The 18,403-nt window shown below is 43.2% G+C and overlaps 1 protein-coding gene across 8 annotated transcripts in view; it reads left to right on the forward strand.

Annotated features, from left to right (window-relative positions):
- The window catches only part of LOC115126874 (POU domain, class 2, transcription factor 2-like), a 53,384-nt gene that overhangs the window by 26,560 nt on the left and 8,421 nt on the right, over positions 1 to 18,403 (forward strand). For 4 of the 8 annotated variants that reach the window (XM_065027895.1, XM_065027900.1, XM_065027898.1 and 1 more), the window contains 4 exons: positions 12,726 to 12,874; positions 17,269 to 17,469; positions 17,746 to 17,996; positions 18,161 to 18,229. In XM_065027895.1, the coding sequence (XP_064883967.1) occupies positions 12,726 to 12,874; positions 17,269 to 17,469; positions 17,746 to 17,996; positions 18,161 to 18,229 (670 nt within the window). The remainder of the gene's footprint in view (positions 1 to 12,725; positions 12,875 to 17,268; positions 17,470 to 17,745; positions 17,997 to 18,160; positions 18,230 to 18,403) is intronic. The other 4 variants (XM_065027896.1, XM_065027901.1, XM_065027899.1 and 1 more) reach the window with 3 other exon arrangements.

Raw genomic sequence — 18,403 nt, forward strand, 5'->3', positions numbered from 1 at the left:
GCAGAATGGATAGGGGAATGTACCATAGCAGAATGGATAGGGGAATGTGCCAAAGCAGAATGGATAGGTTGTGCCAAAGCAGAATGGATAGGTGAATGTACCATAGAAGAATGGATAGGGGAATGTGCCAAAGCAGAATGGATAGGGGAATGTACCATAGCAGAATGGATAGGTTGTGCCAAAGCAGAATGGATAGGGGAATGTACCATAGCAGAATGGATAGGTGAATGTGCCAAAGCAGAATGGATAGGTGAATGTACCAAAGCAGAATGGATAGGTGAATGTGCCAAAGCAGAATGGATAGGTGAATGTACCATAGCAGAATGTATAGGTTGTGCCAAAGCAGAATGGATAGGGGAATGTACCATAGCAGAATGTATAGGTTGTGCCAAAGCAGAATGGATAGGGGAATGTACCAAAGCAGAATGGATAGGTGAATGTGTCAAAGCAGAATGGATAGGTTGTGCCAAAGCAGAATGGATAGGTGAATGTGCCAAAGCAGAATGGATAGGTGAATGTGCCAAAGCAGAATGGATAGGTGAATGTACCATAGCAGAATGGATAGGTGAATGTGCCAAAGCAGAATGGATAGGTTGTGCCAAAGCAGAATGGATAGGTTGTGCCAAAGCAGAATGGATAGGTGAATGTGCCAAAGCAGAATGGATAGGTTGTGCCAAAGCAGAATGGATAGGTGAATGTACCATAGCAGAATGGATAGGTGAATGTACCAAAGCAGAATGGATAGGGAATGTGCCAAAGCAGAATGGATAGGGAATGTGCCAAAGCAGAATGGATAGGTGAATGTACCATAGCAGAATGGATAGGTTGTGCCAAAGCAGAATGGATAGGGGAATGTACCATAGCAGAATGGATAGGTTGTGCCAAAGCAGAATGGATAGGGGAATGTACCATAGCAGAATGGATAGGTGAATGTGCCAAAGCAGAATGGATAGGTGAATGTACCAAAGCAGAATGGATAGGTGAATGTGCCAAAGCAGAATGGATAGGTGAATGTATAGGTTGTGCCAAAGCAGAATGGATAGGGGAATGTACCAAAGCAGAATGGATAGGTGGAATGAATGGATAGGTTGTGCCAAAGCAGAATGGATAGGTGAATGTGCCAAAAGCAATGGATAGCAGAATGGATAGGTGAATGTGCCAAAGCAGAATGGATAGGTGAATGTGCCAAAGCAGAATGGATAGGTTGTGCCAAAGCAGAATGGATAGGTTGTGCCAAAGCAGAATGGATAGGTTGTGCCAAAGCAGAATGGATAGGTTGTGCCAAAGCAGAATGGATAGGTGAATGTACCAAAGCAGAATGGATAGGTGAATGTACCAAAGCAGAATGGATAGGTTGTGCCAAAGCAGAATGGATAGGTGAATGTGCCAAAGCAGAATGGATAGGTGAATGTACCATAGCAGAATGGATAGGTGAATGTGCCAAAGCAGAATGGATAGGTGAATGTGCCAAAGCAGAATGGATAGTAGGGAATGTACCATAGCAGAATGGATAGGTTGTGCCAAAGCAGAATGGATAGGGAATGTGCCAAAGCAGAATGGATAGGGGAATGTACCATAGCAGAATGGATAGGTTGTGCCAAAGCAGAATGGATAGGGAATGTGCCAAAGCAGAATGGATAGGTGAATGTGCCAAAGCAGAATGGATGGGTGAATGTGCCAAAGCAGAATGGATAGGTTGTGCCAAAGCAGAATGGATAGGGAATGTACCATAGCAGAATGTATAGGTTGTGCCAAAGCAGAATGGATAGGGAATGTGCCAAAGCAGAATGGATAGGGAATGTACCATAGCAGAATGGATAGGTTGTGCCAAAGCAGAATGGATAGGGGAATGTACCATAGCAGAATGGATAGGTGAATGTACCATAGCAGAATGGATAGGTGAATGTACCAAAGCAGAATGGATAGGGGAATGTGCCAAAGCAGAATGGATAGGTTGTGCCAAAGCAAAATGGATAGGTGAATGTGCCAAAGCAGAATGGATAGGTGAATGTACCAAAGCAGAATGGATAGGTGAATGTACCAAAGCAGAATGGATAGGTTGTGCCAAAGCAGAATGGATAGGGAATGTAAAAGCAGAATGGATAGGTGAATGTGCCAAAGCAGAATGGATAGGTGAATGTGCCAAAGCAGAATGGATAGGTGAATGTGCCAAAGCAGAATGGATAGGTGAATGTACCATAGCAGAATGGATAGGTTGTGCCAAAGCAGAATGGATAAAATGGGAATGTACCATAGCAGAATGGATAGGTTGAATGTCAAAGCAGAATGGATAGGTGAATGTGCCAAAGCAGAATGGATAGGTGAATGTGCCAAAGCAGAATGGATAGGTGAATGTGCCAAAGCAGAATGGATAGGTGAATGTGCCAAAGCATAATGGATAGGTTGTGCCAAAGCAGAATGGATAGGTGAATGTGCCAAAGCAGAATGGATAGGGAATGTACCAAAGCAGAATGGATAGGTGAATGTGCCAAAGCAGAATGGATAGGTGAATGTGCCAACGCAGAATGGATAGGTGAATGTGCCAAAGCAGAATGGATAGGTGAATGTGCCAAAGCAGAATGGATAGGGAATGTGTCAAAGCAGAATGGATAGGTGAATGTACCAAGCATAATGGATAGGGGAATGTACCAAAGCAGAATGGATAGGTGAATGTGCCAAAGCAGAATGGATAGGTTGTGCCAAAGCAGAATGGATAGGTGAATGTGCCAAAGCAGAATGGATAGGTGAATGTACCATAGCAGAATGGATAGGTGAATGTGCCAAAGCAGAATGGATATTTTGTGCCAAAGCAGAATGGATGTGCCAAAATGGATAGGTTGTGCAAAGCAGAATGGATAGGGAATGTACCATAGCAGAATGGATAGGAATGGATAGGGAATGTGTCAAAGCAGAATGGATAGGGAATGTGGATAGGTTGTGCCAAAGCAGAATGGATAGGTGAATGTGCCAAAGCAGAATGGATAGGAATGAATGTGCCAGAATGGATAGGGAATGTGCAAATGGATAGGTGAATGTGCCAAAGCAGAATGGATAGGTGAATGAGCCAAAGCAGAATGGATAGGTGAATGTGCCAAAGCAGAATGGATAGGTGAATGTACCATAGCAGAATGGATAGGGGAATGTGCCAAAGCAGAATGGATAGGTTGTGCCAAAGCAGAATGGATAGGGGAATGTACCATAGCAGAATGTATAGGTTGTGCCAAAGCAGAATGGATAGGGAATGTGCCAAAGCAGAATGGATAGGGAATGTACCAAGCAGAATGGATAGGTTGTGCCAAAGCAGAATGGATAGGGGAATGTACCATAGCAGAATGGATAGGTGAATGTACCATAGCAGAATGGATAGGTGAATGTACCAAAGCAGAATGGATAGGGGAATGTGCCAAAGCAGAATGGATAGGTTGTGCCAAAGCAAAATGGATAGGTGAATGTGCCAAAGCAGAATGGATAGGTGAATGTACCAAAGCAGAATGGATAGGTGAATGTACCAAAGCAGAATGGATAGGTTGTGCCAAAGCAGAATGGATAGGGGAATGTACCAAAGCAGAATGGATAGGTGAATGTGCCAAAGCAGAATGGATAGGTGAATGTGCCAAAGCAGAATGGATAGGTGAATGTGCCAAAGCAGAATGGATAGGTGAATGTACCATAGCAGAATGGATAGGTTGTGCCAAAGCAGAATGGATAAGGGAATGTACCATAGCAGAATGTATAGGTTGTGTCAAAGCAGAATGGATAGGTGAATGTGCCATAGCAGAATGGATAGGTGAATGTGCCAAAGCAGAATGGATAGGTGAATGTGCCAAAGCAGAATGGATAGGTGAATGTGCCAAAGCATAATGGATAGTTTGTGCCAAAGCAGAATGGATAGGTGAATGTGCCAAAGCAGAATGGATAGGGGAATGTACCAAAGCAGAATGGATAGGTGAATGTGCCAAAGCAGAATGGATAGGTGAATGTGCCAACGCAGAATGGATAGGTGAATGTGCCAAAGCAGAATGGATAGGTGAATGTGCCAAAGCAGAATGGATAGGGGAATGTGTCAAAGCAGAATGGATAGGTGAATGTACCATAGCATAATGGATAGGGGAATGTACCAAAGCAGAATGGATAGGTGAATGTGCCAAAGCAGAATGGATAGGTTGTGCCAAAGCAGAATGGATAGGTGAATGTGCCAAAGCAGAATGGATAGGTGAATGTACCATAGCAGAATGGATAGGTGAATGTGCCAAAGCAGAATGGATATTTTGTGCCAAAGCAGAATGGATAGGGGAATGTACCATAGCAGAATGGATAGGTTGTGCCAAAGCAGAATGGATAGGGGAATGTACCATAGCAGAATGTATAGGTTGTGCCAAAGCAGAATGGATAGGGGAATGTGTCAAAGCAGAATGGATAGGTGAATTTGCCAAAGCAGAATGGATAGGTTGTGCCAATGCAGAATGGATAGGTGAATGTGCCAAAGCAGAATGGATAGGGGAATGTGCCATAGCAGAATGGATAGGTTGTGCCAAAGCAGAATGGATAGGTGAATGTGCCAAAGCAGAATGGATAGGTGAATGAGCCAAAGCAGAATGGATAGGTGAATGTGCCAAAGCAGAATGGATAGGTGAATGTACCATAGCAGAATGGATAGGGGAATGTGCCATAGCAGAATGGATAGGTTGTGCCAAAGCAGAATGGATAGGTGAATGTGCCAAAGCAGAATGGATAGGTGAATGTGTCAAAGCAGAATGGATAGGGGAATGTACCATAGCAGAATGGATAGGTTGTGCCAAAGCAGAATGGATAGGGGAATGTACCATAGCAGAATGGATAGGTGAATGTGCCAAAGCAGAATGGATAGGTTAATGTACCATAGCAGAATGGATAGGTGAATGTGCCAAAGCAGAATGGATAGGTGAATGTGCCAACGCAGAATGGATAGGTGAATGTGCCAAAGCAGAATGGATAGGTGAATGTACCAAAGCAGAATGGATAGGTGAATGTGCCAAAGCAGAATGGATAGGGGAATGTGCCATAGCAGAATGGATAGGGGAATGTACCATAGCAGAATGTATAGGTTGTGCCAAAGCAGAATGGATAGGGGAATGTGCCAAAGCAGAATGGATAGGGGAATGTACCATAGCAGAATGGATAGGTTGTGCCAAAGCAGAATGGATAGGTGAATGTGCCATAGCAGAATGGATAGGTGAATGTACCATAGCAGAATGGATAGGGGAATGTGCCAAAGCAGAATGGATAGGTTGTGCCAAAGCAGAATGGATAGGTGAATGTACCATAGCAGAATGGATAGGTGAATGTACCATAGCAGAATGGATAGGGGAATGTGCCAAAGCAGAATGGATAGGTTGTGCCAAAGCAGAATGGATAGGTGAATGTGCCAAAGCAGAATGGATAGGTTGTGCCAAAGCAGAATGGATGGGTGAATGTACCATAGCAGAATGGATAGGTGAATGTACCATAGCAGAATGGATAGGGGAATGTGCCAAAGCAGAATGGATAGGTGAATGTGCCAAAGCAGAATGGATAGGTTGTGCCAAAGCAGAATGGATAGGTGAATGTGCCAAAGCAGAATGGATAGGTGAATGTACCATAGCAGAATGGATAGGTGAATGTGCCAAAGCAGAATGGATATTTTGTGCCAAAGCAGAATGGATAGGGGAATGTACCATAGCAGAATGGATAGGTTGTGCTAAAGCAGAATGGATAGGGGAATGTACCATAGCAGAATGTATAGGTTGTGCCAAAGCAGAATGGATAGGGGAATGTGTCAAAGCAGAATGGATAGGTGAATTTGCCAAAGCAGAATGGATAGGTTGTGCCAAAGCAGAATGGATAGGTGAATGTGCCAAAGCAGAATGGATAGGTGAATGTGCCAAAGCAGAATGGATAGGTGAATGTGCCAAAGCAGAATGGATAGGTGAATGTGCCAAAGCAGAATGGATAGGTGAATGTGCCAAAGCAGAATGGATAGGTGAATGTACCATAGCAGAATGGATAGGGGAATGTGCCATAGCAGAATGGATAGGTTGTGCCAAAGCAGAATGGATAGGTGAATGTGCCAAAGCAGAATGGATAGGTGAATGTGTCAAAGCAGAATGGATAGGGGAATGTACCATAGCAGAATGGATAGGTTGTGCCAAAGCAGAATGGATAGGGGAATGTACCATAGCAGAATGGATAGGTGAATGTGCCAAAGCAGAATGGATAGGTGAATGTGCCAAAGCAGAATGGGTAGGTGAATGTGCCAAAGCAGAATGGATAGGTTGTGCCAAAGCAGAATGGATAGGTGAATGTGCCAAAGCAGAATGGATAGGTGAATGTACCATAGCAGAATGGATAGGTGAATGTGCCAAAGCAGAATTGATATTTTGTGCCAAAGCAGAATGGATAGGGGAATGTACCATAGCAGAATGGATAGGTTGTGCAAAAGCAGAATGGATAGGGGAATGTACCATAGCAGAATGTATAGGTTGTGCCAAAGCAGAATGGATAGGGGAATGTGTCAAAGCAGAATGGATAGGTGAATTTGCCAAAGCAGAATGGATAGGTTGTGCCAAAGCAGAATGGATAGGTGAATGTGCCAAAGCAGAATGGATAAGGGAATGTACCATAGCAGAATGTATAGGTTGTGCCAAAGCAGAATGGATAGGTGAATGTGCCAAAGCAGAATGGATAGGTGAATGTGCCAAAGCAGAATGGATAGGTGAATGTGCCAAAGCAGAATGGATAGGTGAATGTGCCAAAGCAGAATGGATAGGTGAATGTGCCAAAGCAGAATGGATATGTGAATGTACCATAGCAGAATGGATAGGGGAATGTGCCATAGCAGAATGGATAGGTTGTGCCAAAGCAGAATGGATAGGTGAATGTGCCAAAGCAGAATGGATAGGTGAATGTGTCAAAGCAGAATGGATAGGGGAATGTACCATAGCAGAATGGATAGGTGAATGTGCCAAAGCAGAATGGATAGGTGAATGTGCCAAAGCAGAATGGGTAGGGGAATGTGTCAAAGCAGAATGGATAGGTGAATGTGTCAAAGCAGAATGGATAGGTGAATGTGCCAAAGCAGAATGGATAGGTGAATGTGCCAACGCAGAATGGATAGGTGAATGTGCCAAAGCAGAATGGATAGGGGAATGTGCCATAGCAGAATGGATAGGTGAATGTGCCAAAGCAGAATGGAGAGGTTGTGCCATAGCAGAATGGATAGGGGAATGTACCATAGCAGAATGGATAGGGGAATGTACCATAGCAGAATGTATAGGTTGTGCCAAAGCAGAATGGATAGGGGAATGTACCATAGCAGAATGGATAGGTTGTGCCAAAGCAGAATGGATAGGTGAATGTGCCATAGCAGAATGGATAGGTGAATGTACCATAGCAGAATGGATAGGGGAATGTGCCAAAGCAGAATGGATAGGTTGTGCCAAAGCAGAATGGATAGGTGAATGTACCATAGCAGAATGGATAGGTGAATGTACCATAGCAGAATGGATAGGGGAATGTGCCAAAGCAGAATGGATAGGTTGTGCCAAAGCAGAATGGATAGGTGAATGTGCCAAAGCAGAATGGATAGGTTGTGCCAAAGCAGAATGGATGGGTGAATGTACCATAGCAGAATGGATAGGTGAATGTACCATAGCAGAATGGATAGGGGAATGTGCCAAAGCAGAATGGATAGGTGAATGTGTCAAAGCAGAATGGATAGGTTGTGCCAAAGCAGAATGGATAGGTGAATGTACCATAGCAGAATGGATAGGGGAAGGTACCATAGCAGAATGGATAGGTGAATGTACCATAGCAGAATGGATAGGTGAATGTACCATAGCAGAATGGATAGGGGAAGGTACCATAGCAGAATGGATAGGTTAATGTGCCAAAGCAGAATGGATAGGTGAATGTGCCAACGCAGAATGGATAGGTGAATGTGCCAAAGCAGAATGGATAGGTGAATGTACCAAAGCAGAATGGATAGGTTGTGCCAAAGCAGAATGGATAGGGGAATGTACCAAAGTAGAATGGATAGGTGAATGTGCCAAAGCAGAATGGATAGGTGAATGTGCCAAAGCAGAATGGATAGGTGAATGTGCCAAAGCAGAATGGATAGGTGAATGTACCATAGCAGAATGGATAGGTTGTGCCAAAGCAGAATGGATAAGGGAATGTACCATAGCAGAATGTATAGGTTGTGCCAAAGCAGAATGGATAGGTGAATGTGCCAAAGCAGAATGGATAGGTGAATGTGCCAAAGCAGAATGGGTAGGTGAATGTGCCAAAGCAGAATGGATAGGTTAATGTACCATAGCAGAATGGATAGGTGAATGTGCCAAAGCAGAATGGATAGGTGAATGTGCCAACGCAGAATGGATAGGTGAATGTGCCAAAGCAGAATGGATAGGTGAATGTGCCAAAGCAGAATGGATAGGGGAATGTGTCAAAGCAGAATGGATAGGTGAATGTACCATAGCAGAATGGATAGGTGAATGTGCCAAAGCAGAATGGATAGGTGAATGTGCCAACGCAGAATGGATAGGTGAATGTGCCAAAGCAGAATGGATAGGTTAATGTGCCAAAGCAGAATGGATAGGGGAATGTGTCAAAGCAGAATGGATAGGTGAATGTACCATAGCAGAATGGATAGGGGAATGTACCAAAGCAGAATGGATAGGTGAATGTGCCAAAGCAGAATGGATAGGTTGTGCCAAAGCAGAATGGATAGGTGAATGTACCATAGCAGAATGGATAGGGGAATGTGCCAAAGCAGAATGGATAGGTGAATGTGCCAAAGCAGAATGGATATTTTGTGCCAAAGCAGAATGGATAGGGGAATGTACCATAGCAGAATGGATAGGTTGTGCCAAAGCAGAATGGATAGGGGAATGTGTCAAAGCAGAATGGATAGGTGAATGTGCCATAGCAGAATGGATAGGTGAATGTGCCAAAGCAGAATGGATAGGTGAATGTGCCAAAGCAGAATGGATAGGTGAATGTACCAAAGCAGAATGGATAGGTGAATGTGCCAAAGCAGAATGGAATGGTGAATGTGCCAAAGCAGAATGGATAGGTGAATGTGTCAAAGCAGAATGGATAGGTGAATGTGCCAAAGCAGAATGGATAGGTGAATGTGTCAAAGCAGAATGGATAGGTGAATGTGCCAAAGCAGAATGGATAGGTGAATGTGTCAAAGCAGAATGGATAGGTGAATGTGCCAAAGCAGAATGGATAGGTGAATGTACCATAGCAGAATGGATAGGTGAATGTGCCAAAGCAGAATGGATAGGGGAATGTACCATAGCAGAATGGATAGGGACATGTACCATATCAGAATGGATAGGGGAATGTACCATAGCAGAATGGATAGGGGAATGTGCCAAAGCAGAATGGATAGGTGAATGTACCATAGTAGAATGGATAGGGGAATGTACCAAAGCAGAATGGATAGGGGAATGTACCATAGCAGAATGGATAGGGGAATGTGCCAAAGCAGAATGGATAGGTGAATGTACCAAAGCAGAATGGATAGGGGAATGTACCAAAGCAGAATGGATAGGGGAATGTAACATAGCAGAATGGATAGGGGAATGTACCAAAGCAGAATGGATAGGGGAATGTACCAAAGCAGAATGGATAGGGGAATGTACCAAAGCAGAATGGATAGGGGAATGTACCAAAGCAGAATGGATAGGGGAATGTACCAAAGCAGAATGGATAGGGGAATGTGCCAAAGCAGAATGGATAGGGGAATGTACCAAAGCAGAATGGATAGGTTGTGCCAAAGCAGAATGGATAGGGGAATGTACCAAAGCAGAATGGATAGGGGAATGTACCAAAGCAGAATGGATAGGGGAATGTACCAAAGCAGAATGGATAGGTTAATGTACCATAGCAGAATGGATAGGTGAATGTGCCAAAGCAGAATGGATAGGTGAATGTGCCAACGCAGAATGGATAGGTGAATGTGCCAAAGCAGAATGGATAGGTGAATGTGCCAAAGCAGAATGGATAGGGGAATGTGTCAAAGCAGAATGGATAGGTGAATGTACCATAGCAGAATGGATAGGTGAATGTGCCAAAGCAGAATGGATAGGTGAATGTGCCAACGCAGAATGGATAGGTGAATGTGCCAAAGCAGAATGGATAGGTTAATGTGCCAAAGCAGAATGGATAGGGGAATGTGTCAAAGCAGAATGGATAGGTGAATGTACCATAGCAGAATGGATAGGGGAATGTACCAAAGCAGAATGGATAGGTGAATGTGCCAAAGCAGAATGGATAGGTTGTGCCAAAGCAGAATGGATAGGTGAATGTACCATAGCAGAATGGATAGGGGAATGTGCCAAAGCAGAATGGATAGGTGAATGTGCCAAAGCAGAATGGATATTTTGTGCCAAAGCAGAATGGATAGGGAATGTACCATAGCAGAATGGATAGGTTGTGCCAAAGCAGAATGGATAGGGGAATGTGTCAAAGCAGAATGGATAGGTGAATGTGCCATAGCAGAATGGATAGGTGAATGTGCCAAAGCAGAATGGATAGGTGAATGTGCCAAAGCAGAATGGATAGGTGAATGTACCAAAGCAGAATGGATAGGTGAATGTGCCAAAGCAGAATGGAATGGTGAATGTGCCAAAGCAGAATGGATAGGTGAATGTGTCAAAGCAGAATGGATAGGTGAATGTGCCAAAGCAGAATGGATAGGTGAATGTGTCAAAGCAGAATGGATAGGTGAATGTGCCAAAGCAGAATGGATAGGTGAATGTGTCAAAGCAGAATGGATAGGTGAATGTGCCAAAGCAGAATGGATAGGTGAATGTACCAAAGCAGAATGGATAGGGGAATGTACCAAAGCAGAATGGATAGGGGAATGTAACATAGCAGAATGGATAGGGACATGTACCATATCAGAATGGATAGGGGAATGTACCATAGCAGAATGGATAGGGGAATGTGCCAAAGCAGAATGGATAGGTGAATGTACCATAGTAGAATGGATAGGGGAATGTACCAAAGCAGAATGGATAGGGAATGTACCATAGCAGAATGGATAGGGAATGTGCCAAAGCAGAATGGATAGGGAATGTACCAAAGCAGAATGGATAGGGAATGTACCAAAGCAGAATGGATAGGGGAATGTAACAAAGCAGAATGGATAGGGAATGTACCAAAGCAGAATGGATAGGGGAATGTACCAAAGCAGAATGGATAGGGAATGTACCAAAGCAGAATGGATAGGGGAATGTACCAAAGCAGAATGGATAGGGGAATGTACCAAAGCAGAATGGATAGGGGAATGTGCCAAAGCAGAATGGATAGGGGAATGTACCAAAGCAGAATGGATAGGTTGTGCCAAAGCAGAATGGATAGGGGAATGTACCAAAGCAGAATGGATAGGGGAATGTACCAAAGCAGAATGGATAGGGGAATGTACCAAAGCAGAATGGATAGGGGAATGTACCAAAGCAGAATGGATAGGGGAATGTACCAAAGCAGAATGGATAGGGGAATGTACCAAAGCAGAATGGATAGGGGAATGTACCATAGCAGAATGGATAGGGGAATGTACCAAAGCAGAATGGATAGGGGAATGTACCAAAGCAGAATGGATAGGTGAATGTACCAAAGCAGAATGGATAGGGAATGTACCAAAGCAGAATGGATAGGGAATGTACCAAAGCAGAATGGATAGGGAATGTACCAAAGCAGAATGGATAGGGGAATGTACCAAAGCAGAATGGATAGGGAATGTACCAAAGCAGAATGGATAGGGAATGTACCAAAGCAGAATGGATAGGGGAATGTACCAAAGCAGAATGGATAGGGGAATGTACCATAGCAGAATGGATAGGGGAATGTACCAAAGCAGAATGGATAGGGGAATGTACCAAAGCAGAATGGATAGGGGAATGTACCATAGCAGAATGGATAGGGGAATGTACCAAAGCAGAATGGATAGGGGAATGTACCAAAGCAGAATGGATAGGGGAATGTACCAAAGCAGCCAGTGAGGATGGCATACTGTACATGAGGAAGATTCTATCTTCAACCATGATGGAATGATATGTTGGGTATCTGCACAGATCCAGTACTGAATTACATGGAAGTTCCAGACGAAGTGTGAGATAATCCCATGTAGTTTGCAGAAAAAGATTTGGAAATAAAAATAGGTTCACATTGAAAGAGGTAGGAGAATTTAGGAAGAGTATTCATTTTAACCAAATTAATTTGACCAGCCAATGATAGGTGGAGTAGTGGCCATTGTTCAAAATGTTTCTCCACCAGAGTAAGGAGGAGTAAAGTTAGCCTTTAAAAAGGTTATCAACTTGTCTATGACATGTACCCCCAAGTATGTACATTTGTTGAGAACTACTCTGAATGAAAATGTGTGTAATGGGTAGTTACGAGCTGCTGCATTTAAATGGAAAAGCTTGCTCTTATTTAGATTTAACTTGTAACCAGAGACTAGGCCAAATGCATTAAGAACAGATAGCACAATGGGTAAGGATACATTAGGGTTTGAGATATAGAGAAGCAAGTCATCAGCATAAAGTGAAACCCTTCGTTTGATGTTGCCTCTGAACACTCGCGTTACATGTGGGTTGGATCTGAATGAATGTAACCTTGAGTTAATATCTGTAGAATGAGGAGACCAGTTTGTGTGATTTTAAATCATCCCACTAATCAATCTCTCTGTTTGACAGAGACCATGTCCACAGACAGTACTATGCCCAGCCCCAGCTCTATGACCTCTTCCTCAATGGGCTTCGAGGGCCTGCCGGGCCGACGCAGGAAGAAAAGAACCAGCATCGAGACTAACGTCCGCGTGGCGCTGGAGAGAGCCTTCATCACGGTGAGAGACATGACAAATTGTTGTGGAAATTCTACACATGGACAATCAGCGCGCTGGAGAGGTCCAACCAACTCAATGCACCAAGTACACATGTCAATCAGGAGCTCCACCCAGGGCAGCCCCGTTAGTTCTCTTATATACAGACAAATTAAATTAGCATATTTTTAGCTTATTCATCATTCATAATTAATTCATCATTAAATTGCAGATACTGATACTGAGGATTTGTTCAATCAGTCACTTGCATGAACACAGAAATTGGTTATTAGAAAAGCACAAACATAAAAATGTCCATCACATTCCATCCTCTTGTCACTTGTGTGATAATAATCATTAAATATTAAGGTAAGCATTTGATTTTAGCTTCTATATCATATTTCTATTAAAGGGAAATCAACACATAAAACCAGACATTTCATCATTTCAAACCCTTCATTCTGGGTTATACAATCATTCTGGGTTGTACGTGTAAAATCATTGCAGTGGAATGTTTTAACTTAAGGCCTTCGCTTCATACAGTTACACATATGCTTCACTGCACAATTTCATTCATGGATTCTGGCAAAGAGATTTCAGCTGGAGCTTTTGTCGCAGGTGGCATGACAGATCAGTATCTCAATGCATTTCTAGTCTAAATTACTATATATTTTGCATTGTGCAGACCTCCACAATCACACCTGATACCCCAAATAAACTATTTTGGATAAGCCTAAATAAATTACGGGCAGGGTTGACCACCACCCTCCCTCCCGGCACTCATTCTTCTGTTGTTTCGGTTCGTCCTTCCAATGGCACATATTGAAAGTGGATGGCCCTTGATAATGTCTCTCACCTGAGCCGCCACTGTCCTTCACAGTCCATTATGTCTTGTCCATTTTCCGACCAGTACACCGGCAGCATGAGAGAGGTTTGGACGAGATCTCTCTCCATGCTCACTCCACGTGGACTCATGTTTCACTCCTAAGAAAAAAGGCAGTTGATAGCTTTGACTGGATGCTGTGTACAGGTTGCTGGCTCGGACTCAGGTCTCACGGTAGAAGTGGTGAAGGACCATATTGAAGCCATTGTCCACATTACTTCAACCGGTTAGAGGGGGTGAGGTTCACACTGTTCTCAGCCGAATTATCCCTTCCATGTATCTAGATACCATCTGTTACCTTCGCCATAACCTCGAGAGAGGACAGAGCAGAGCAACAGTTTAGTTTAGGGCATTTCTGATTCTGGAAATCCAGACAAATTATTTACTGTATGACAAATGGTAAATTTGCATATTTACTAAAGGGCCCCAGGGGACTGGTAATTCCCCCTTTGGACACATGACTGGTTCATCGTGATTCATGTGTCCAAAAAAACAACAACAACACTGCCTGTTAAATCAAAATAACAAATCAAATTAGAATTACAACTCTTGATAACTCCATCTTAACTTAACTGTATCCCATAAGGTAATGGTAAAAGGTGAGGTGTCATCAGGGGCAGCGCTCATTCAGGGGCAGCGCTCTCTCTCTCTCCTTCTCTTGTTCCGAATCACACATAAGACTATTGATAAATTATACATTTCTTCTAATTATTTGTGTTGACATAGCACATTTAAATCTCACCCAATGTCTCTAGTCTTTCTAGTGAGGGTGATTAGTTATTTCAAACATTTTGTGTATCAGGTTTAAATGGGGTTTTTCAGTACATGTCTTATCAAGGTGGGTTGTGTGTATGTGGTAAAAAAACAAACAAAATGGCCTTGAAATCAAATCAAACTGATTTATAAATCCCTTCTTACATCAGCTGATACATCAAAGTGCTGTACAGAAACCCAGCCTAAAACCCCAAACAGCAAGCAATGCAGGTGTAGAAGCACGGTGGCTAGGAAAAACTCCCTAGAAAGGCCAAAACCTAGGAAGAAACCTAGAGAGGAACCAGGCTATGAGGGGTGGCCAGTCCTCTTCTGGCTGTGCCGGGTGGAGATTATAACAGAACATGGCCAAGATGTTCAAATGTTCATAAATGACCAGCATGGTCAAATAATAGTAATCACAGTGAACAGGTCAGGGTAGAATAGGTAGAATAGTTGAAACTGGAGCAGCAGCACGGCCAGGTGGACTGGGGACAATAAGGAGTCATCATGCCAGGTAGTCCTGAGGCATGGTCCTAGGGCTCAGGTCCTCCGAGAGAGAGAGAGAAAGAAAGAAAAAGAAAGAAAGAAAGAAAGAAAGAAAGAAAGAAAGAAAGAAAGAAAGAAAGAAAGAAAGAAAGAAAGAAAGAAAGAAAGAAAGAAAGGGAGAAAGGGAGAAAGGGAGAAAAAGAGAATTAGAGAGAGCATACTTCAATTCTGGACACAGTTCCACGTAATGGAAACCGATTATTGTTTTAGATGACATTACTTACTTAAATCACTGGTGCTACCCAAACTATAGAATTGATGAATAATAATTGGAAATTGTTAAAAGCGTGTCTTATTCAATTATTTGTACCTCTGTCCCAAATTTCAATCAATCAGTTTATTATCCAGATTTCAATCAGCTTAACACGTCCTTTCCACACTCACACAACTTTCAAATCCACATTCACTTAGTACTATTCCCAAACACACTCAGTAATCACCCTTATTACTCCATGTGCATCTTCAACGATTCTCCTGTCGTTACTACCTATGCACCATATGTATCTTTCTATACATATAGAATAGCCTCATATTCGGAAATAATACTCTCTTCTTTCATAGCTCCATACAGAATCCCGATATGACATTATACATCTTTAGTTATTCACGTCCACACCACTAGCAGCGATCACAGTGCATCAGCCCGAGAGGTACACACATCATATTCTGAAGGAAATCTCAGTGTCCGGGGGCATGTTACAGCCCTTACCCATCTCAGCTGTTACCCTCTCTTTTCAATTGCTTCTCCTGTCAGTGCTCATTACCTGTAGATCGATGGGTGGTGGTGGACGACATATGTATCTTCAATGTTCCCAGTGGTTCTCGACCACGTAGACACTTCTATAATAAATGCCTACAGACAATTTGTCAGTGGGGCTTCTCTGCCCTCACTCAAGCCTTCTCCTAAGACTAGCTTGCCGTTACTTCCTATACAAATATAACAACCGTAGATAACGTTATAGATCGAAACATTCAGATCACAGAACTAGTTGGCGTATTCTTTCAGACACGCACCTCTTTCACACTCTCACATCCACTTCATTCTATGATATGACTTAAGACTAGTGGTAGCCTCCTCCATTTAGATCTTTAGTTTGATTGGTTTTATTAGTATTTTTTCTATTTTTATACAAATTCATTTAAATTTACATCCTGCGGATGATGTGTCTCCTCCTGGAAAGCTCACAGTAAGGGTGTGGGCAGGTCTCGTCATCTTTTGGTCAGATGGGAATTTCCCTCACGCTTCATAAAAAATGTCATTGGTTTATCTCGCAGACCCCCACTGAAAAGCTCCGCAGGCAGATTCAATCATCCTGTTTGTTGACGCCAAATTGTTGGGGAAATTCTACACAGGGACACTCAAAGTCAATCTTAAATGAATCATTGGTTATTATCAGCGTGCTGAAGAGGTTCCAACCAACTCAATGCACCAAGTACACATGTCAATCAGGAGCTCCACCCGGGGCAGTCCCATTAGTTCTCTTAAAGACGGACAAATTATATTAGCATATTTTAGCTTATTCATCATTCATAATTAACGTTTGCTTCCTTCATGTGACCGACCAATACTGGTTCATGCATGTGACGGACCAATACTTCATGAGGCTTCTTCTCTCTAAGCTGAGACCTTGAAACTCAGATATCCCTTTCTCAAGACAAGGTTCTGGGCATACTGCCAAATTGCAGATACTGATGCACATGGAGTAATAAGGGTGATTACTGTGTGTGTTTGGGAATAGTTCTAAGTGAATGTGGTAGTTGCATAGGTAGTAACGACAGAAGAATCGTTGATATGAAAGAGAGTTTTATTTCTGAATGTGAGGCTATTCTATATGTATAGAAAGATACATATGGTGCATAGGTAGTAACGACAGGAGAATCGTTGAAGATGCACATGGAGTAATAAGGGTGATTACTGAGTGTGTTTGGGAATAGTACTAAATGAATGTGGATTTGAAAGTTGTGTGACTGATTTGTTCAGTCACTTGCATGAACACAGAAATTGGTTATTAGAAAAGCACAAACAAATGTTTCCATCACAAGATCACTGACATAAGGCCTTCATAACACTGTCATACAGGAGACATAAATCTTTAGCTGACATAACATCTACACGGCTTGTTCTGTAGTTTCTGCCCTCAGAAGAACACTACGACACCGTGATATCAGAGAGGTGATATAAGGCTAAGTGTCTATTAGTACTAATGTGTCCATCTCTGTCTTTCCCGTGTGTCAGCAGAACCAGAAGCCTACCTCAGAGGAGATCCTGTGTATCGCGGACCAGCTCAGCATGGAGAAGGAGGTGATCCGCGTGTGGTTCTGCAACCGCCGACAGAAAGAGAAGCGTATCAACCCCAACAGTGCCACCCCTCCCTTGCCCAGTCAGCTCCCCCAAGCCCCACCGACACACAAACCCCCCTGCTACAGCCCACACATGGTATGGCCTGACCCGCATGATCCCCCTCTCCCAACCTTAGCCATCCCCATATGAATGGTGTGTCCCGCATGTCATAGTGGATGTTCTTCTGCACCCCTGTTCCAGTGTGCAGATGGTACTACCCAACCTGCATTGCTTTAGTGCTTTGCTATTACACATTAATAATCCTATCCCATTTAGCCCTTTTTCTATTGGATACAGCTAAGTATAGATACTCTTTTAAATATACACTCTCCCTCTTTTTCTCTTTGTCTTTCTCACCCGTCTCTCTATCAGATGTCCAGTCAGCTGTCCAGTCAGCTGTCCAGTCAGATGTCCAGTCAGCTGTCCAGTCAGCTGTCCAGTCAGCTGTCCCAGGCAGTGACCAGCCTCAGTACCACATTGACCACCATGTCATCGTTCTCCCCTCATACCCCCAGTGGTCCCACCCACTCATCTCTCAGCTCTGCCTCCTCTCCAGTGACTCCTCCTCGAAGCACTGCTAGCCCAGCCCCTCCCAGCCACAGCACACTGAGTCTCAACACAGGGTGAGTATGCATACAAAGTGTACACTTTGGCCACTGTGCTTCACCATTGGTTCACCTGCAGTTTGCAGCAAATGTTTATCACACCCACACATGATTGACACTGCTACTTCTGTGCAGCAGTACTTTCTAACCTGTGTGTGTGACTGTGTGTTTTGTGTCCACAGCTTATGGCGTTTGGGTAAAAAGAATGGTGACGTGTCTAACTACATCACCGATTTTGCTGCAAACTTGAGGTGAAGACAACAGAGACACACATACCTATACTGTACACCCACCCACACACACACACTCTCTCTCTTACAGGAATATGATCGTCCGCACACAGACACAAGGTCCACAAGCAAGCATTTGGATTTGTAGCTCATAAAAACAAGATATGAATCAAGATGGTTGTGTGTGTATCTGAC

This window comes from Oncorhynchus nerka, linkage group LG14 (genome assembly GCF_034236695.1).
Source record: "Oncorhynchus nerka isolate Pitt River linkage group LG14, Oner_Uvic_2.0, whole genome shotgun sequence".
NCBI lineage: Eukaryota > Metazoa > Chordata > Actinopteri > Salmoniformes > Salmonidae > Oncorhynchus > Oncorhynchus nerka.